Source organism: Cyprinus carpio, chromosome A5, assembly GCF_018340385.1.
Source record: "Cyprinus carpio isolate SPL01 chromosome A5, ASM1834038v1, whole genome shotgun sequence".
NCBI lineage: Eukaryota > Metazoa > Chordata > Actinopteri > Cypriniformes > Cyprinidae > Cyprinus > Cyprinus carpio.
In genome coordinates, this window is record NC_056576.1 from 23,421,144 (window position 1) to 23,442,538 (window position 21,395).

At 38.1% G+C, this 21,395-nt stretch overlaps 1 protein-coding gene across 1 annotated transcript in view; it reads right to left on the reverse strand.

The window, feature by feature from the left end:
- Positions 1-3,109: 3,109 nt before the first annotated feature.
- The window catches only part of LOC109090764 (WD repeat and FYVE domain-containing protein 3-like), a 65,206-nt gene continuing 46,920 nt past the window's right edge, over positions 3,110-21,395 (reverse strand). Inside the window, exons 35-66 of the mRNA XM_042756582.1 lie at positions 21,257-21,356; positions 20,779-20,939; positions 19,440-19,669; positions 17,886-17,995; positions 17,548-17,730; positions 17,251-17,408; positions 17,071-17,148; positions 16,663-16,890; positions 15,198-15,366; positions 14,759-14,919; positions 14,276-14,424; positions 13,751-13,871; positions 13,554-13,639; positions 13,109-13,189; positions 12,955-13,009; positions 12,751-12,870; positions 12,495-12,612; positions 12,303-12,409; positions 11,613-11,637; positions 11,451-11,579; positions 11,234-11,325; positions 10,882-11,094; positions 10,493-10,640; positions 10,103-10,257; positions 9,365-9,523; positions 8,930-9,109; positions 8,023-8,205; positions 7,834-7,924; positions 7,269-7,634; positions 5,932-6,043; positions 5,571-5,768; positions 3,110-5,452 (exon numbers count right to left, since the gene is read on the reverse strand). Coding sequence (XP_042612516.1) covers positions 5,332-5,452; positions 5,571-5,768; positions 5,932-6,043; positions 7,269-7,634; positions 7,834-7,924; positions 8,023-8,205; positions 8,930-9,109; positions 9,365-9,523; positions 10,103-10,257; positions 10,493-10,640; positions 10,882-11,094; positions 11,234-11,325; positions 11,451-11,579; positions 11,613-11,637; positions 12,303-12,409; positions 12,495-12,612; positions 12,751-12,870; positions 12,955-13,009; positions 13,109-13,189; positions 13,554-13,639; positions 13,751-13,871; positions 14,276-14,424; positions 14,759-14,919; positions 15,198-15,366; positions 16,663-16,890; positions 17,071-17,148; positions 17,251-17,408; positions 17,548-17,730; positions 17,886-17,995; positions 19,440-19,669; positions 20,779-20,939; positions 21,257-21,356 — 4,587 coding nt within the window. The 3' untranslated portion in view covers positions 3,110-5,331. The remainder of the gene's footprint in view (positions 5,453-5,570; positions 5,769-5,931; positions 6,044-7,268; positions 7,635-7,833; positions 7,925-8,022; positions 8,206-8,929; positions 9,110-9,364; positions 9,524-10,102; positions 10,258-10,492; positions 10,641-10,881; positions 11,095-11,233; positions 11,326-11,450; positions 11,580-11,612; positions 11,638-12,302; positions 12,410-12,494; positions 12,613-12,750; positions 12,871-12,954; positions 13,010-13,108; positions 13,190-13,553; positions 13,640-13,750; positions 13,872-14,275; positions 14,425-14,758; positions 14,920-15,197; positions 15,367-16,662; positions 16,891-17,070; positions 17,149-17,250; positions 17,409-17,547; positions 17,731-17,885; positions 17,996-19,439; positions 19,670-20,778; positions 20,940-21,256; positions 21,357-21,395) is intronic.

Sequence of the window (21,395 nt, forward strand, 5' to 3'; positions counted from 1 at the left end):
TGACTGATGGCGATCCATTCTTGCCTTATTAGTTCTTGGAGTTTGTCACAGTTTGTGGGCTTCTGCTTGTCCACTCGCCTTTTGAGGACTGACCACAGGTTCTCTATGGGATGGAGATCCAGGGAGTTGCCTGGCCATGGATCCAAAATTTCAATGTAATGATCTTCAAGCAACTTTATCACTCTTGCTTTGCTTGCTTTATCATGCTGGAAAATGCGCAGATCATCACCAAATTGCTCATGGATTGTTGGAAGAAGTCGCTCTTGCAGGTCCTTTTGATACCGTTCTTTATGCTTCACTGTTGGGACGTCACAGGACTCATGGTAGCGTTCACCTTTTCTTCTCCAAAGAATCGATTTTCCAGATGTCCCAAACAGTCGGAAGGGAGCTTCATCAGAGAAAATAACTTTACACCAGTCTTCTGCTGTCCAGTCTTTGTACTTCCTGCAGAATTTCAGTCTGTCCTTGAAGTTTTTCTTAAAGAGAAGTGGCTTCTTTGCTGCTCTTCTTGATACCAGGCTGTTGTCCAAAAGTCTTGGCCTCACTGTGCGTTCAGATGCTCTCACACCAACCTGCTGCCGTTCCTGAGCAAGCTCTGCACTGCTGGAGACACGATTCTGTAGCTGACTCCTCAGGAGGAGATGGTCCTGGTGCTTGCTGGACACTCTGGGACGTCCTGAAGACTTCTTTACTGTAGTCAAAACTCTCTCCTTGAAGTTCTTGATGATCCGGTAAATGGTTCTTTCAGGTGCAATATTCTTTGTAGCAATTTCTTTGCATGTGAGGCCAATCGATCTGCTCTTACAGTCTATTTAGTATGATAGTGATTAACCTGACTAGTACTCATTCACACTTTCACATGTGCTGCTGATATGATTAGTCAATTAAAGTTAGTTGGTCATTTTGTGTCAGGATAAAAAAAAAAAAAGTTTTTTTTTTTTTTTTTTTTTTTTTTTGTGAAAAGTAAATTCTTTGGCCTATGAAGCTTTTAGCAATTATTTAAAATGCATCTGATCATTCTACACAATAATCTAGAAACAATGGGAATGAACACCACAACAGCTGAAGCAGCAAAATACAAAATTTAAGTCCCTGCCAAAACTTTTGGCCATGATTGTGAAAAAGTCATACGAACCATTTTTTAGTTCTGGAAGGACATTCCTTGTAGTTATATAGTATGCTATCGTTCACCCAATAATGACATTTGTCATTATTTACTCACCCTCATGTCATTCCAAACCTGTATATTTTTTTACTCTCATTGCATGTTTTCCCGTATGGTGAAATGGTGACACACAATGTCACACTGAATTCATACACATAGAGTCATGCAGGGTTGAAGCAATGTGAGGGTGACTAAATGATGACGAGAGATTTTATTTTTGGGTGAACTATAACCCTTTTCTCAACTTATTGCTGGACAATATTTTGTAGACAGTATTTTTGAATCAATTGAATGGTGGTAACCAAACAGTTGACAGTAACCTCTGACTTCCATATAATAATAATAATAATAATAATAAATTCATTACATTTATAAAGTGCTTTTCTACATTGTGAGGGGGGATCTCCTCATCCACCTGATGATTTGTGCTACCTGCTCAGATTTTGCTACCTCCTATTAAAAAGATAGGTAGCACAAATCGATAGTGTAAAATACCTACCCTTACCTTAAACTTACCCTTAAAACAATGCAAATATATTTTTGGTAGCACAATCTGATAGGTAGCATGTTTCAGCCATATTGCGCCAGAACGCCTACCGCACACCAGCTTATTGGTGGAGAGGAGACAGAGTGATGAGGCAAATCATTTTATGGGGATGATTAGGAGGTCATGATGGTCAGAGGGCAATGGGCAAATTTGGGCATGATGCCGAGGTCACACCTCTACTCTTTTCGAAAGACATCCTGGGATTTTTAATGACCACATACGGAAAAAAAAAAGACTATGGAAGTCAATGGTTACAGTCAACTGTTTGGTTACCAACATTCTTCAAAATATGTTTGTTTGTGTTCAACAGACAAAAGAAACTCCTATAGGTTTGGAACAAGTGGAGGGTGAGTAAATGATTTTTGGGTGAACCATCCCAAGCAATATTATAATATTACAAATTACTGTACATATCTGTACATTCATTTAAACAATTTTATATTTTTTCTCTATATTTTTATTTCTGCATATAGCCCATTATTATTTATTTTTCAGTTTTTTGTGTAATTCTATGCATGTCTGCACTATCATGTATGCTTGCACTATGTGTGTATTTCTTCTGCACTGGAAGCTTCTGTCTCCAAGTCAAATTCCTTGTGTGTGTAAACATACTTGTTAATAAAGCTTCTTCTGATTCAGATTCATTTAGATAATAGAGACAACTGAATTCTCATTAGATCTGCCTAGTGTGTAAAAAAGAATAATACAGATAAGACTATATGTTAAAGCAGTGCCAGAAGATAATGACCCGGTTTCACAGACAGGGCTTAGACTAAGCCATGATTAGGCCATAGTTCAATTAGGACATTTAAGTCATTTTTATTAACATGCAATGCTTTCATTAATCATGATGCTTTATTATATTCCAGTTCATATTTACTTAAATCATTTTGTAATTTCTGTCTCCTAAGCATGTTTGTTAGCTCTGTATTATTAAAGGATATTATAAAGTTCTGGCTAACAGACGTGTGGTTTTGGCATGTCACTCAGATTGCAACACTCTCTGTCACTTGCTTTCTCAAGACGGCAGAGTGGTTTACTGGACACCCAAATCAAAACATGACAGACAAATGAGCGTTCAGCGGTGTTCCCATAGAAACCAGTCATCAAACACCTCAGTGCTTTCATCAGTGATTAATACTGGGCTTTGTTGTTGCTGTTCTTATGTGATCAGGACGAATGTGTGAGATTCCAGAACTATGAATGCTGTCTGTTTTTAGCATTGATGAAACACAATATATTCAACTGCTTAGATGCAATTTAATCAATTTCCAAAGTATGAAATCATAGTTGTCCTGTATTTTTACCTATTTTCATATTGTAACCAAGTTCCTAGATTATATATATTTGCAGTACATTGCATTAAATAATGGAAAGAAACCATTTGAGGACACTGGTGGTGGTAAACAGCAAGTATTTAATTGAAATTAAATTAAAAAGTATAAGTACCATATCTATTGCGTCATAATAACAGGTATAGGGGTTATTTATGGGGGAGGGATTCAACACAAATATACAATGAACATTCAGCTACCACAGTTTTGCACACTAGATACTGTAGTAATGCAGTCTATCACAAGACCACCAAACAGGGACAATCTGAGTGTATTTCATCTGTTCTGGGATCAGTCCTCAACATCCATACATAAGACGCTCTATATATCCGCCTAAAACTGTACACAAAACCTTCAGGGTCCACTCGTTAGATAATGCCATAAAAATGAGCCAAAGACAGAGAAAACAAATAAAACATAATGCTAAGACATGTACAGTACACTGACACAGAAAGTCAGCTGTGTTAGACGTGCAACAAGTAACGAAACTTGCTGAAAAATTCACAAAAAAAAAAAAAAAAAAAAAAAAATCATAATCATAAAAAAGAAACCTTTATAACTGCATAAATACTTTGTACAGTTCATCCCACTGTAAAGTAATGCACCCTTTTCAAAATGTTAGCGCACAACATAAAAATGCATCTGATAAAACAGTGATTACTCCATTTCTTTGTCTTGTCTACACATCAAGGTGCAAAAATAATTTCAGATTGATATAGCCATTTGATCTTTGAGCTGCTTGTCGACAGCAAAATCCCAACAGCTTTATGATGTTATGATTGCACACTGAATTACAGTACATTAATATAGAATAATTCAACTATAACAAGTGCATATTAGGCTGTACGGAAATCATACAAAAGTGAATAAAACAACTGCAATGGTAACAAATTTTTCATCTTTTTAAAGTTGTCAGACCATTTAGAGAAAGAAAGAGAAAGAAAGAAATTCTCTCTATTAATCAAAGCAGCATTTTTAATAGGGTATTGCCCACAGTATCACACACACACACACACACACACACAAAAAAGATGAAAACAAACTTTCTTTCATAGTTTTGTCTAAGGTAAAGAGAAACTAGGCTTCCAGTCCATTAAAAGTGTTAAATCCCTTTTTCTTTACACATAATAACATTCAAGCTAGTCTTTTGTGAAATGTGTGAAAACATCAGTAACTATTGCTTTCATAATCTACAGACATTTACACTGGTGCAACATCGCAAATGGTTAAAATTGTGAGGTTTTAAGAATGAGAATAACAAATGTATGCTTTTACTAAAAACAAAACCATCATTTTAAAGCTAGTGTCAGAGAGTAACGTTTAAGTTAAGTCGTACAAGCTAATAATAAATGAAGGACAGTCAGAGAAGTCCCACACTTATGCAAAATTTACAGATTCAAATCATCCAATATAAACTGAACAGGAACTCTTCAGAAACATTTTTTATAATACAGTCTTTCAATTGACTTGAAACACTTCATAATAGAAATTTGGTGGAATCATTTAAAGGTTGAATGAATCCTGTCATTTAAAAAATATTTAAAGTGGCCTTTAATCTAAATTCAACATTTACATACTTTCATTGACCTACACGACTGTTAAAATATATGATAGTAGTTACAGATCAAGGCAGGTTGGCAACCAAATTGAAACTGAAAAAGTTGTCTATGGCAACTGGCTGATACTGTGGGCAACACTTCAACAGAACATATAAAATAAACATAAGAATTAAGCATTTGCATAACTAGACAAGCTAGTGATGTCAATCCACAAACATGTATCAACATTCATAGTCCCAATATTATTCCCGCTGGGAGGCTGTGACTTGTGACATCAACTACACACACACACACTCGCATTTTTGTTCTTTTAAAGCCAGGAGTGATTTTTAACATACTGTAATACTATATTACAAGCAACGTGTTGTGTTTTGATCTCTTAATAATGACTTTTTGTTTCACTGTTTCTAGTTAAAAATGCCATTGTAAGTATTTACAATATAAACAAATGTCATCTCGTTTCATCAGGAAGCGTTTTATATGCATTGCTTTGTCTAAAATCTAAACATCACGCCGACTTTGTGGATGTTGCCAATGAGATGACGGAGCTTACTGCAAAAGAAAATGCATGAGTGGAAAAGTAATCTAACAATCGTCTCTTTTTAATGGTCACACTTCTGCAATATATGAAATTATGAGCATTAGTGATCCCATTTTGGTCTACGTCAGTGCTTTACCAATGAGATTTTGCACGGGGAGCAGTGAATGTGATGGACACGTGATGATTTAGTTGCTCGGGCTTTCCTCAGAGCCCCGCTCATGCTGCAGGTTGTAGTAACAGTTCTGACACACACGCACAGGAGAGGAGATTTTCAGCCGCTTGATCTCTGACTGGAAGCGACTACACCTGAGGGAACAAGCAACTGATTGTGAAAGACTTGCAAGAGATTCTAAAGATTATGCAACACAAATTTTCGAAAACATAAGAAACAACTTAAAATGCATTTATTGCAAATCTGTCTTACTTCTGGCAGAAGACCTGGCCACAGTTTCTGCAGTGGTGGCGCCGTTCAGTGAGGGAGAAACGCACAGTGCATCCAGAACAGCTGTCCACCTGCTCGTCCTTCACCCAGTGGTCTGCGGTAGAACGTCCGGGCTGATCACTCACAGACCAGCTGAACACGCGGCCACGGCTGTCGCCTACCAGGATCTTACTGTGGTCTCTGAGTACACAAGAACAGCTTGTTATCAACCGTCTTGTTTAGAGACAATTTGTTTGATATCCTCTGAGCAAACACTGGCATATTAATTTTAAACCACATTAGAAACCGAAGAGAAAGCAGCTTCTCTTTTATCCTCACTCCACCATGAACACAGAGCACCTACTTTGAAATGGCAAGTGAGGTGATTTCCGCAGGATGAGCGTTGTCCTTGCGGTCGAACGCTGTGTGCATGGTGAGTTTGCTCCGGAACACCAGCTGTCTCTCCCATCTGTAGCCTGTTTAAGAGACAAAGCAAACAGTAAGGAACATGCCAGTTGCTCACATTAAAAACAATATTGCAGGAATCCTCCAACACAAGAGAACAGCACAAATGCAAAACGTAAAAGCCATACTTCTGAAATCTATGAATTAAAAATACAGCACATTTTGACTAAATAAAATTACATTCAATTCATTCAAGGATTTACCGCTCTCGCTTTGGTTTACATCATAACTTTTCAAGTAAACTGTCATGCCGACAGTTATAATTTGTAATGCAAATGTATTAGAATGGAATCATTTAAATACATTTTTGGTACATTTAAATGATCAATTAAATTAGTAAATGTATGAAAATTAACTAAATGTTGTTTATTATTTAGCTTATGTTATACCTTAATAATACTTTCATATCATCTTTATCAATTAATGTAAGGAAATTGTTTTTTTATAGATTTATTTTGTCAGTTTTGCTTTTACTGAGGCCCCGTTTACACTAGTGCGTTTTCGTTTTAAAACGCATAACTTTTGCTACAGTTACACTACTCCAGTGTTTTCGACCCTCGAAAACGGAGACTTTTGAAAACGCTGCAGACCCCGTTTTAGTTTGAAAACTCCTGGGCTGTGTTTCAGTGTAAACGGACTAAAACAGAGACTTTTGAAAATGATGGCGTGGCTGCCCACATTCGCTCTGCGTATCCTTGACGACCGTGTAAACAATAACAACATGCGCATTGTTGTACCCATAGATGTATAGGCAGATTCCTCATTCGATCGCTCAAAGCACGTAGACGCGTCCGCGATCTAAATAATAGGGAATCTACCTATTCATATCAATGGCTGTATCGCATTAATGGTCATGTGACATGCATTTTAGGTTGTGTAGTGTAGACGGAGATCATTTCTGAAACGCCGTGGAAATTCCAGTGTAGACGAGGATCGTTTTCATTCTAAAATACCATTTTAAAATGAAAACGCACTAGTATAAGCAGGGCTTGAGACGTGAGCGAACAGAATCTGACAGGAAGCAAAGTGGAAGAGAGAGGGAAACGGGATTGGGAAAGGTCCTTGAGCCTGGAATCGAACTAAGGTTGTCCAAAGCAACTGGATAAATTAAACTAAATCAGTAAATCTACTAAAATAGAATTTGATTAAATTAGAATTAATTGCATACATAAAAAAAATATAATTTATATATAAAAAAAACACTAAAATGTCATGGCAGGTTTTAATCTACTGCACCTGGTTTGAGCTTGTTGTACGAGCGAGCCTCCATAGCACTGGGCTGAAGAGGCTGTGGTACTGGCCCATGTGAGGGTGCTGAGTGCTGTTGTGAATGTGACTGCGAGGGAATTCCCGCTCTAATCTGGCCCTCTGAGTAGTTTACAAAAACAAAGCCTTCCTTCTCGTCAATACTGAGTGTGTCCGACCAGCGGCGGGAGTCGTCAGAGCCACTGTCCACCAACCAGGAGGCTCCGGTGCGAGGTTTGGGTCTGTGGACGGTGCTGCTGGGCTGGCTGTTTGAGGTCCGAGGTTTAGAGTCCTGACTGAGGTTGGCTTCCTCTCCTTCAGACTCACTGCTGTCATCTTCTGGAGCATCACGACCCTCTGGAAGAACAAGACTTGAGCTTATTTCATCTGAAAAAGATCTAAAACACTGCTGTAATGCAAAGTGCAGGCTTAAACTGTTTAATATCAAAATGATCAAAATATTATTTATTATTTAGTTTATTTAATACTTTCACATCCTCTTTTCAATATCACAGCACGAAAGACATGAAAAGGGGGCAATGGAGGGATGTTTTACCAATCTCTCCACAGCACTCTGGCACATCGGGGGGCTCTGCAGGCTCTGGAGCAGGGGTTTCTGGGACTTGGAGGAACTCAATTCTCCAGAACTACAAGATAAAGCCATTTGTAAAAAAACGTTATCTGTTGACACTTTTAAAGACACAGAGTGAAAAGAAAGAAAGCAAATTAAGGAAAAGACCATTACCCTGACAACACCGTCTGAGTGTCCCGTAACGATAACATTCTGTGTGTCCCACTCATTCATCTCTGAGATGCAGCAGCACAGGATTTGTTGGCTGCGGCCGGTGAAAGTGTTGGCGCTGGCGATGGGGCTTCCATTGATGCTCCACACATGGATGTAAGTGCCAGCACAGGACACTATATCACCCTACACAGACACACAGAGTTATGAGAGCCTTATCCAATTCATAGAACACTTCGCTTTTATTCAGAGGCATCCATGTATTATGAGGGTTCATAAAAGTCAAGAAATTAAATCAGGAAGCTTTTTTTTTTTTAAGTAGTGACTCACTTTTTAATTAGAAATGAATTCCTTTTCAGGAATTTTTCAAAGGCAAGCACTTTTTTAAACGTGTAAAGTGTGCTACTGTTTTCTAAGAGCTTGATGACCAGATCAAATTAACTTCATACAAAAAGAGTTGGCAAACATTTTAAGTCTGCATTAGCCAATAATAATAATAATAATAATAATAATAATAATAATAATAACAACCTATTATATTTTCATAAGTATTAAAATATATTATTACATTTTTATTTCCCTAATAAACTATAAAAATGCAAATAATTATCCCCATAGTTTTCTGTGAGTAATGATAATAATAAATAATAATAATAGTAATAACAACAATAAATTATTTTTTATATTATCATTTACAGTGTATATATATATTATCCCTATTATAAATATTTTTTATTTTAATGTGTATATATATAATTTTTTATTGATTATAAAAATTATAATTTAAAAAAATATTTTATTACCCCAATAAAGCATACAATGCAAAGAGTGCTTATTTAATGGCTAAAAGGACAATTTTCTGTAGTTTAAACACAACACTCAGGTAATTCTGACATTATTGTGGGCTCACAGTAAGTTCGTTGATGCAGAGCGCGGAGACGGGAGCCCGGTGGCCCCTCAGCTGGGTGACGAAAGACAGCTTATTCAGGTCCCAAATGATGCACGTACGGTCCCGAGAGCCACTCACAATGATGTGGTAAGCTGATGACGCTGTGAGACATGTAACTGCATCTGTGTGGCCCAGAAGAGCCTGGAACCATGAAAATACATATGTTGATCAATGCATAAAACATTACAATGGAACACAACACAGTTATAAAGAACAAGCAGTTTAGCAGAAAGTCTAAAGGAAAACTTAAATATATTTATCAGGTTTTAAAAGCAAAGCAAATGATATATATATATATATATATATATCTATATATATATATATATATATATATATATATATATATATAATTAAAATCAAGCAAGCAAGCAACATTAAAACAAATATAAAACAAACCTGTTTGAGTGTGAGGGTCTTGGCTTTCTCTTTGGAAGTCCCGGTCTCCCACACACAGATAGCGGTGCTTAATCCACCAGTAATAACCAGTTTGGGATTGGGGCAGATAGCACACAGGATCTGCCCCCACTCAGACAGGCACTCGTATACTACAACCGCCTGTGAGACAAACAACACATCAACATCAGACAACCGATATGGAAAACTAAATACACAGAATAAACCAAAAACACTAGATTAAACTTTGTTGTCTTAATTAGCTCCTAAACCATCCCCTCCCACAACAACAACTAGTGTGCACTACTTCAAAAAGAGAGAAAAAACAGCAGAAACATTTCAAGGTTTCCACAAAATCTGTTTTCAACATTGACAATAATAAGAAATGTTTATTGAGCACCAAATCAGCATATTAGAATGTTTACTGAAGGATAGGAATGATTTCCTCCGTGACACTGACTGTAGACTGGGATAATGGCTTCAAAAAATTCAGTTTTGCTATAACAGGCATAAATTACATTTTAAGAAGCATTTAAAATTTATTCAAATAGAAAAAAAAAGTTATTTACATTTTTTCAAAAAAAAAAAAACTATTATAGACCCCAAACCTAAAATCTCAAAAGACACATTTTTATAAATATGCAAAGTTTTGCTGATGCTCTTTTCCCAAATGCATTTGAGGATCTGATAGCCGTTCACAGCAGATGCAGAAAACGTGAGTAAACAGAAGAACTTGATGACCTTGTCAGATTCATAGTTGGAGAGGCGGCAGCTGAGGTCTGCATAGCCCCAGGCGAAGGTTTTATTCCAGGCAGGAGGAACCAACACCTTGTTCTGCTCAGCAGCCAGAATGCCCTTATCAGTGCACACTATCTGACCCACTGGCTCCTTCAGCTCTGTAAAACACAAATAACACACACAGAGCTTGTTAAAATGTCTCCACAGTATGGCCAGAGCCGCTAACCAAAATATTACTTAAATGATTCCTGAACAAACAAGTTCTACCAAATAAATAGTTGATATTAATTTGTTAGTATTTATGTATTTTAATACAAAAACAATGTATATGACAACTAGTAGAAGCCAACAAAAAAGGAATGCCACTGTAAACCTCCATCTAATCTGCATTACCTTTGACAGGGGTGAGAGAGGGCCGCAAGTTGTCCAGATGATGGAAGAAGATCTTGTCTAAACTGGAGCTGAGTGCAACAGGTGCACCAGGTACCTCTCCGTTTGACTTACAGCGCACCCGCTTTGGAGGATGGGGCTTCTTGAACAGCTAAAAGAAAAGAAACAAAGAGGTTAAACTGGATACCGAGCAAAACACGCACTAGAGTGTACTGCACAGCGGTCCCAAAAGGGATTTGGACACCTAGGTAACACAATTTAATTACATTAAATACAAATAACGAAACAAATGGCATCAGCATCTTCATTTAGTAGAAATATGAAGCCAGTTCTCCTCAAGTATGCACAGGTAACCACTAACGCAGTTTATTTTCAATAATGAAATTGAATACCTGTTTTGGGATCTGGCCAAAGTTGTTGATGAATCCAATGGTAGCTGTTTCTTTAAGTGGGTCATTAATGTTGTAGATGTCCACCTGACCCTCATAGAAGAGATGGTGGAAGACATTGACTGCTTCCACCGCTGGAGGACCCTGCTGCTTGTAACCAAAGATCAGGTCGATCCATTCATGTAGATGGGCGCTGACATAGTCACACTCCAAAGCCTGGAAAACACACACAGTCTCTACAGGTTATGAACCTGTTTCTGAAAGTGCCGTTATTCTCTGACCTTTACAACAATGAAACGATAACACACAGAGCCTCTGGCTTCATCAGGGGATGATGTATTTTGATGTGAATTACCTCTCTGTGAAGCCTGATGAACTCTCTCGGGTCTCCTTTTGCCCATGGAGGCAGAATCACATCTCCAAGCTTGGTGCCATTCTGTTTACTCCCTTTAGAAAAGATTGATCAATCAACACAATCATTTATAAAAAAAAAATTTTAAAAAAGAAAGAAAGAGAGAGAGAGAGACTGTATTTAGGGTACAGATGAGGCTAGCTGTCAAGCTTTTCCTTACCAAGATCGAAGTTGTTGGAATTAAGTAGGAACTCAGGAAGGTAGAAGAATTCAGGAATGAGTTCCTTTACATCAGCCATGTTGTGTTTGGAAGCAGAAAACCAACCCTCTCGTACACTGTGAAACATTCTTAACTAAGTTGTTGGTAAGGTGTGTAGAATTCGGTCGGCTAGATCAAAATGTCCTCCCTCAACCTAAAGCTTTAATAATTGTTCTAATTATATGAGAATTGAGAGGTCCACACCACAGGTATAAAGGCACAAAGAAAATATATATATATATAAAAAAAATGTCAGATGATAAACACTAGCAACACTGACAGCCCATCAGGATACATGACTTTACAGAGCTCCAGTATTTAAAGCAGCAGGCAGCGTGCACTTATAATAAATAGAACATTATTGTTATAGACACTAATGTAGTTATAGGAATCTTTTTTTTTTTTTTTGAACGGGTCTTCACTGTCCGTTAATAACAACATCCAGTCAAAAACAAGGGAATATCTTTATTAATGCTTGGAAACACTGTAAATATCTGTGCGAGTACAAAAGATGCTATGCTTATTGTGGAGACAGCTGGTCTCCAGTCTGCTCTTCCACTTTTGTTTGTTTTTGGTTTCGACTGTGAAGGATTTATTTAGTAACATTTATTAGTAAAATCTATTTCCACCAGCATAACAATGGGTGTTGAAGAATAAAAGAACAATGATAAGACTGCCCAGTTCAAGACTGTCCAATCTAGCCACATGAAAGTTTGTGGTAAGAAAAATTAAAAAAAAAATAAATAAATAACTAAAACACAAAGTAAAGAGAAGAAAGCAGCAAATGAACAGACCAGGCCATGTGGGACTAACCTGAAGCCTGAGAAAGATCTGCGTGAACGGCTCCATTCTGACCAGATATGAGGCCACGATCATTGCGGAGGAATAATGAGTGCCGTAATGATACGCTGGAGTCTCGCCTGTGAAGGAACAAAAAAACATGTTTCAAAAGTTGGAGCTTAACAAACACAACTAACAGATGATCAACAGGGGTCTGGGACTCACCACTAGGATCCTCCCAGTCTTTGAATCTTTTCTTGTATTGGATCAGTCGGTCATCTGTCTGAGCTCCCATGGGTTTGGATAAGTTTCGGAATGTCTTTGGATTGTTGAGGTCCAGTTCCTGCGGAATAATTCAAGATATTTAACTTGGAAAACTTAAGCTCAGATTGTTAAAGAAAAAAAACCCCCACTAAACTCATACAAATCCCCCAAACAGCTGTGCTGTAGTCACAAGGATTGATCAAAGACAGGTTTGTACCTCAGAGTCAAAGTCTGCCAGGATCCAGGGAAAGACAGGATACTGCATCAGGTCATTATATGACCTGCCAGCCAGTGTGTTGAGATGCATCAGATATTGGAAATTACTGATTTCTCCTCTCTACAAATAAAGAGTCTTTCCTAAGCAACAGTGAACAACAGAACAAAACAAACAGATAAAAACTTTAATGTGAAGATACCGCACCTCCCATCTTTGGGTCACTGACTTCTCGCCAACCAGCGTACTGAGAAGACCAGACCTGTTTACCAAGAAACATGAATATGAAAGCTTATTTTAATACATTTGGTAAATAAACTCTAAATGCACTTCATAATCTTATAATATGAGGGAAGCATACCCTTGTTCCACACTGGTATTGGGACGTTGCCCAGAGACAGATTCGGAGCTGTCGGCTAGTGAGGGAACAACTGCCAGGAACCTAGAGAACAAGATTTGGCTTTATGTAACCTAGTATTTTTCTGAGGTTCTTCTACACTTAAATCACTATAAAAAAAGATAACAGAGGCAGAACAGTCAGACTATTGAAAGTGTTACTGAAATACACTTACGTTCAAAAAGTTTGGGGTCAGTATGATCGATTGATTAATTGATTGATTTAATATGTAGTTTATATACTACACTAACATAAGGTTGATTTTAGGCTTAACCTGGAGTTGGTTATGAAACTATGAAACTAGGCAAGTAAATAATTAAATAAACTAGCATGACAATATCATGTATTGGCGATCTGACAGGCTGATGATAGGACGATGCACACTAAGAAGCATCAGTGTTTACAATACCTTTGATACACTTTGTTCCGGACTCCTTTTTGGAAAGCCAACAGATAATTTCTTCCATCTCCGGAAAACACTTCTACTGCCATGGGCTGTGAGGAAGAAAGCAAAGCATAACTTCATTATCAGCATTAACATGAAAGCTGCCCAGTGTGTTATCAGGGTTCAAGTAAAGTTCCAAGCCAAACAGTTTGTTTGCACACCTGAAGCAGATAGCGACGTTTGTGCACCTCTCTGATGTCTTCGTAAGCAAAGATGCTGCAGGTTCGTTTCAGCTGACTCTTGCTCTGCCGGGCCCCTCGGGGGATGATAGTCTCATGCATACTGCACATGTCACAAAAACAAGCAGCATATAAATAAAGTGCAACAACCAAAGCAGTGGTTCTCCCTCAGCAAAGTTCCATAGAATTACATAACATATTAATGATAATTAATATATTAAAATAATCTAAATTAAAAAAAAGTAAGAACACAAGGAGTTTTGTCATAATTATAACAGAAATAGAAAAACAGAAAGAACAATAGAATGACAGAACTATAGATAGATCAAAGAAATGGTAGAAAGACAGAACAATATAATGATAGGTAAAACATATGATTGATAAATAGGTGGAGAACAACAGAATGACAGAACAAACGACAGAATGACTGACAGATATCAGATGATCTGATACAAGTGAGCCTTTGTCATTTTTTGAAGGGCAGAATACACAAAAATTCATTCTTACTTTGCAGGGAGCGTCTCAATGTCTCTAATCTCTCTGGTGACTGTCATAGTGAAGCCATCGATCACATAGAAGTGTTCTTTCCCAAATAAGAGCAGCCCTTCACTGGTGTCCAGACCCTGAACTCGAGCACAGCGGTACATGTGCTGGATCTATAACACACACGGCAAACACCTTCTCAGTACATCATTCATATCAATCAGTCTAATATCAAAAAGTAAAATAAACCTAATCATCCAACCAGACTGATATTACTAATTATTTCCCTCATACTGATAATGTGAACAGTAAATGAATGAGTGTTGTTAGAACAGTAATAAATTAAAATACTAAGATTGGAATTGTTATAGCTATAAGAAAAAGATTTTTTTTTTCAAAGTTGTTTTGTTGTCATGACAACAGTGACTGGCAGTAAAATCTGCAGTTGTTGAACAGTGTGACGAGGATGTTGTGGAGGCAGATGTATAGCTGTACAGCGCTACAGACCTTCTCCCCCTCCTCCAGTAGGCGGAGCAGTGTGGTGTTGTCAGTTTTCTGCTCCTCGTCCATAGCTCCTGACTCCAGCAACTCCTGCAGCTGGTCTTGACTGTCCTCATCGGCTCCATCCGCTGTAGAGCGGGACCGCTTTAAAGGAGCCTTAACCAACCCTGAAACAAAACACAGCACACTGAATCAAACTATACAACACACTCATTATATTACATGCTCAGATCAGCCAGTTTCTTCCGTTTTGGTGATAGAATTTCTAGTTACATGTAGTTTTCTTTTGAAAAAGAAAAAATATAAACTATTGTATTAATAATAGTACTTGTTTTCTGTCTGCTACATTGGTGAGAAAAATTTATAAAGTGTGACTGTAAAGCTCACTGTACAAAGTATACTTCTGCAGTAGTTTCACTGTAATAAAGAGTCTTGTTAAAATGACCTTTGACCCTTGCGATGGTGTCCTCTCCATGTTCAGGCTCCTGCTGTGTGGTCTCTCCCTCTGTGTTCTGCTCTATGGAGTGCTGGTACATCCCCGGGTTCCCTGACAGCAGCCGCATGTAATACTCCTTACTGTCATAGCTTATCGCTCGTCTGTAGCGCACTGGTTTCTGCAAGGATTGAAATGTATCACTAACTGTTTCATTTAGTTCTTATGAACTCTTCTTTTGGGTTTATATCAATCACGATGAAAACCTTTATAATAAAAAATACAATCTCGGAAGTCAGTGGAACCCAGTCAGAGGCATGCAAGACAATCAATCATGATGAAAACCTTTTTAATTGATTTAAAATCTCGTATGTTACATAATTTATATCTAAACACAATTTATATTTACCCACAAAGCAAATTTCAAGTGTTTAAACACAACTTTAGATCAGCAGGTTTTCAAGATCACATAAATTTAGTCATGTGTCCTAAAATTTTATTATATTTACCCACAAAGCAAATTTCAGGTGTTTAATCGCAACTTTACCAACTGGGCCAGATGTAATGAGACTGGCTCAACCAATGGAGAGAGTCTAGGGCAGGGCTTCAGTATCTGTTTGCTGAACAATGGAAGATGTGTGAAGTCTCTGAAACAGTTCTGTTTGGTGTCACTGGTGGTGCAGAATTTACTTAATTCAGCTCTTACATTACAACATGAATACCAATTATTAGTGTGTTGTAACAGTAACATGCAACATTCTTGTTTGAAAATTGCTCCACTTCACATACTATAATGTGGATTATAAGGGATTAGTAAACATGGGAGGGAAGGAGCTGTTCTAAACCTATTTTCTGGAGGTTTCTCTGTGTATGAAATATTTAGGAATGACAGCAGAGAATACATCTCCAAACAGCGATTTAAGCGTTCTGCGGAGGCGTCAATCCTTTATCATGTGACAGACAAATGCAGAACGTCTGGGACACTTAATTTTACAGTTATGCTTTCAGCAATGCAGCTGTTTGAAAGCGTACAGCAAGGCTGCAGTTTAGGAACACTTCAGATTGCACCTGGACTGGTATGTTAACCATTGCACCCATTAATAGCACCTGAGATTGATTCTGAAAAGGGAAAAATGGGCAATAAGAGGAGCATATGAAAGCTTGTGTTCACATTTAAGGCTTCTTTTGTGCAGTAATTACCATCATATGGCTAATGCTGGCAATTAAAGTTTGAAAGTTCACAAAAGATCCATTCAGAGCAGATTATCAACCATTAGTGCTATACACATGCTGACTTCCAATGACACTACGGCAAATTCAATAGACTTGTTTCAGTCAATGGGGGAAAATAAGTATTGTGCCTAACAACGCCCCTTAGCTGTTATAAATTCACTGTAAACCATGGCTTCTTGGGCCTTATTGCAACATGTTCCTCCTTAAAACTGAAAAAAGGAAGGGTAGAAGGAGCTACACTAACCTGAGTGCTTGTGTTGGGTTCAGGATCAGGCACGTAGGGATAATGAATGTAAAACATGTCATTCCGAACCATCTTCTTCCTCATTCTACAGGGTCCCTCAGTCATGTCCAACTGAAACTTGTCCAGGTGGGAGCCAATAGGAGGCCCCCAGAGGCCCCTTTCCCGAAGCAGCTCGTATTCAATCCCTGCCCACTCATCTATCACATACTTCAGTGCATTCTGCTGCCTCTGTGAAAAAACAAATGCATATTTGGATCAAAAATCATTTTTTGTAGAAGTCATACCACTACGATCAGAACTGGGAAAACATTTATTAAGTGACTCCTCCATTTAAAGCATTTCTCAAATTATTACTGTTATGAAAGATCGCTGAAAGACTTTGGTATATGTTTGAAATTGAAAGGTTACCTCTTGATGCTCCTTGTACTGCATTGCTACCAAGTCTCGGACCACAGCAATGTGCGTGAACATCCACTGAAAGGTTTCCTGCGGACAGTCAAAACAGTGTGAGCGCAAACTGCCTGTGCAAGTCCATAATGTAAGCTGTGAAATCATTTCCACGTCTGTGTCAGTTCTTTTGTCAGTTACCTGTGCAGAAAGATTGTTCTTGTTCATTCCACTTTCCTTTTTGCTGCGACGGGAGCCGGTCAGTTTGGACAGACCAAAGCCACTGCTGACTCGAGACAGTTTGGACTGACTCGCTGGAGCAACGGTCTCACCCCTGCTGATGCACTTCTTCTCATGGACTAGAAGGAAAACAGAGAATGTTTAACAGTAAGAGAAACAAGTGTATGGGGAAAAACAGCAAAAATCTTTCAAAAAGAAAAGAAGACAGACACAGGAAAGAGTGTGAAAGCAACAAGCTTGACTGGATGTTTTTCTCACCCAGGTGGTTCTGCCAGCTTTTAGCAGCAGGTTCCTCTAAAGCAGGTCGAGCAGTGGCAATGTCCACATGTCCTCGGTCATTGACGGGTAGAGACACTTTAAAAATGTCCTCCAGCATTTGCCGCTTACTGTGCATGAGTTCTGTCCATACGCGATTCACCGCCTTGAGCAGCAATTGACGACCTGACAAACACACAGACACCAAACAAAAAGGAAAGTTTGATATCAATAATGGTTTTTAGGAGGGTTTGTGAAATGCTTGAAGCATTAAAACTCTATGCTTTAATACACCACACACTTTGTTTGCAAAAATGTCATCAAAAGAGAAAAAGAACAACCTTCGCTAACATCCTGGCTCTGGACATTGTCCGAATCGTTTTCAGAAGGAACCGCGACATGCCAGGTGGTCATTCTGGCCTCTGCCTCCAAACCAAAGCCCTCCACACTACTGCAAGAGAACACCAAAACACACGATTCTTATACATTTGAAGACACCAAGACCTTTTGGCCAGTGCTGCATCATGTGAACATTCCCCAGTCATAATTTGTTGCAGTGAATGTGCAGTGCCTGGGCACTAACATTAGCAGTAAGGGCAGTAAGCAGTAGGTATGTGAGTCATGTAATCTTTATTTATTTATAATTTATTATTAAGTTAGTGTTAGTGTTCATAAACGAGTTATGTATGGTCTTTCAAGAATTTCAAGTCAATAATAGGGCTGGACAATATATCGAACGATATGACCATGCGCATCTCGTCAGTAAAGCCGGTTCCATGATTAGCGGTAAATCCCCATCACCTGCTTTCAAATGGAGTTGCAGTTAATACACAGAGCCGTAGTTCACTGAGAAGCTACGCTATATCGAGTTCATTATTGAAGATGAATCGCCTTTGATAATGAACTCGATATAGCGTAGCTTGTCAGTAAACTACGGCTCTGTGTATTAACTGCAGCTCCATTTGAAAGCAGGTGATGGGGATTTACCGCTAATCATGGAACTGACGAGATGCGCATGATCATATCGTTCGATATATTGTCCAGCCCTAGTCAATAATAAAACAATTTACGAAAAATATTTTTAAAGCTTGTATCATGTGGTGCCCCCCTAGTGGTTGTGAATGGTTGGTGCCCCTGGGCACTGGCCCAAGTGCCCTTATGGATAATCCGGCTCTGTCCCCAGTCAGTCAATATTATATGTTTGAATGCTAAAACACAAACAGCAAGAATAATGAACTATCATTTCAGCACATCAGATGCTCCAAATCAAATCAGGTGGAGTTATTGATCTTGCTGCATCAGCAGAGCAGAGACTACACACTAATGTAATTCTGCCCACTGTCTCTGAGCTGCTCTCATTTCTCAAACTTCTGAGTCAGCCTGGATACAGAGCCATGACAACGTAAACCTCCTCCTCAAGTCTCTCACAGTGACTCACAACAGCAGAGGCGCATAATCACAAACAATCCTGAGACTGTGAATAGGAATTATTCATTTTTCACTGCTTATACATAATCCCATAAACCCATCCCCATCTATTTTTCCATCTAAATTTATATATTTTTTTCTGCTCACATAAAGTGTATGCATCTTATCTAAATTTACTTATTTCATAACTATCCATGTAAATTTATTTCACACCTCATATATGTCTAAATGTATTTACCTATTTAATAATTTCACAACTCATATGTAATGTCTACCTACCTACTGTACCTTCAATCAGATACTCTTTGAATCAGAGATGGAAAAAAGATTTACCTATCTATACCTCTTACATAATACTTCTGCAATAAAACAAAACATCTATATGCTCTAAAATAAAAAAAAAACACAAAACCTTGATATTATGTAAAGTGCCTGAAAACATTACACTGCCTCTGTGTCTCTCTCACCTCCCCGTGTGCAGGTTGATCAAGCAGTGGGCCAGACAAGCCACAAACTCCTGGTCATGGTTGCCAGGTCCCAGCACAAGGTTTCGGTTTACTGTCAGCACACGCAGTGAATCCAGCAGGGTGACCTGTTGCGGGACCGTTTTGTGTGGTCGTGAGAGCTGGTAGAGGATTGTTCGGTTCAGACAATGGTAGATTGAGTCCAGAGACAAACCCTGTGAGCGCCGTTTGGACTATTGTAGGAGCAAAAAAGAAAAAGAAAAGGAGATTTGTTGAGAAACCACCAGTCACGTAAGTCTCACAGGAATGCTACATAAATCTTGCACTTGAGGACTGTAAAAGAAATACAGAAATGGAGAGAGAAAGAACTGTATAACTAACAGAAATTGTAATATAACAACAGGATAATATCAGGTTTAATAATTTATGTTATGACTTAACATCACATTGTGGGTCCTTTTGGTCTTTTTTTAAAAGGTTGGTAGCTAATACATTTTTGCAATATTTAGTGAAACACTTACTGTGAAATTTTGTTTCATTCTTATCTTAAAAAGATAACTGTGGTTGCTGTGATTGCTTATTATCATTTGCTTTTAATTGCATTTTTTTAACATTCTGTTTGCTTACGTACATTTCCACTACTATTATTTTTTAATGTTCTTGAAAATAGTCCCTTATGCTTACCAAGGCTGCATTTATTTGATCAAAAACATAGCAAAAACAGTTAAACATTTGATTTTTCTTACCATTGTTTCATTTTTTTGTGTTTTTGAAAATAGTCCCTATTCATTACTTCAGTCTTCAGAGTCACATGATCCTTCAGAAATCATTCTAATATGCTGATTTGGTGCTGAAACATTTCTTATTATTATAAATGTTGAACAGTCGCGCTGATTTTTGTGGAAACTATAAAACAGTTTTTAGAGTTCTTTAATGAACTGTAAGTTTTAAATAATTCATTTGAAATAGATAGAATTTGTAGCATTTTAAATGTCTTTATAGTCACTTTAAATCAATTTAATGTATGTAAATGTATATAACAGTAGCAGAAATTTAAGACATCCACTAAAAGTACTCATTTGTAAGCAATGTTCATAATTAAAATCACAAAGTAGACAATTATATAAAAAAATGGGCTCCACCAAAAATCATATGCGAGATGAAAGTTTACTGAGAAGAACAATCCAAACGTTTCAGGCACATATTGACCATTTTCAATGCCAAGCTAACAAATAATTATACAGCAAGACCATTTCCTCAGTCTTTAGGGACACGATGACATTGTGTACAGCTGGAGGTTACGTGGGGAACCTCTGGTGTGATTACAGAGGACTGAGCTCACCTGGGTGATCAGCTGAACTATGAATTCCACCACTAGCTTGGACTCTTTGTTGAACATGCCCTGCCACAGCTTATCCACCACACGCTGGGTGAAGTAGAAAACATTGTTGACCAGGATCTGGTAACTTCCTCCAGTTGTTATTGGCAATGATGCCTCCTCACCTGTTGGAGGACAGAGCCACACACATGAATGATTTGCAATTTTTAGCTGATATTGTGCGAGTTTGAATATTAAGTTGGATGAACAATGAACTTTAAGGGACATCAGAGGGACACTTCAAGGGACACTTCATATCAAAAACATGTCTCACATGCCATGACAGTTTTTACCTATATTGCGACTGATCTACATTAACATCAAAAACCACACAATTTGGAACAAAATGAGGGGGAGTACATGACAGCATTTTCCTTTTTGGCTAAAGCACTGTACCAAAACATTTCCCTGAACTAAACCTGAAGACTGGGATGCAACTAACCCAACAGAACATCTGCTGCCAGAAGCTGCTCCATCACACTGTCCAGGATGTAGGACTGAAACTCCTTCTGCTGGGTTCTGGTGGAGCGCTCCGGTGAGGCCTGAAGACAGAGCAAAGTTAGTGTTCCTGCCCAACAGAT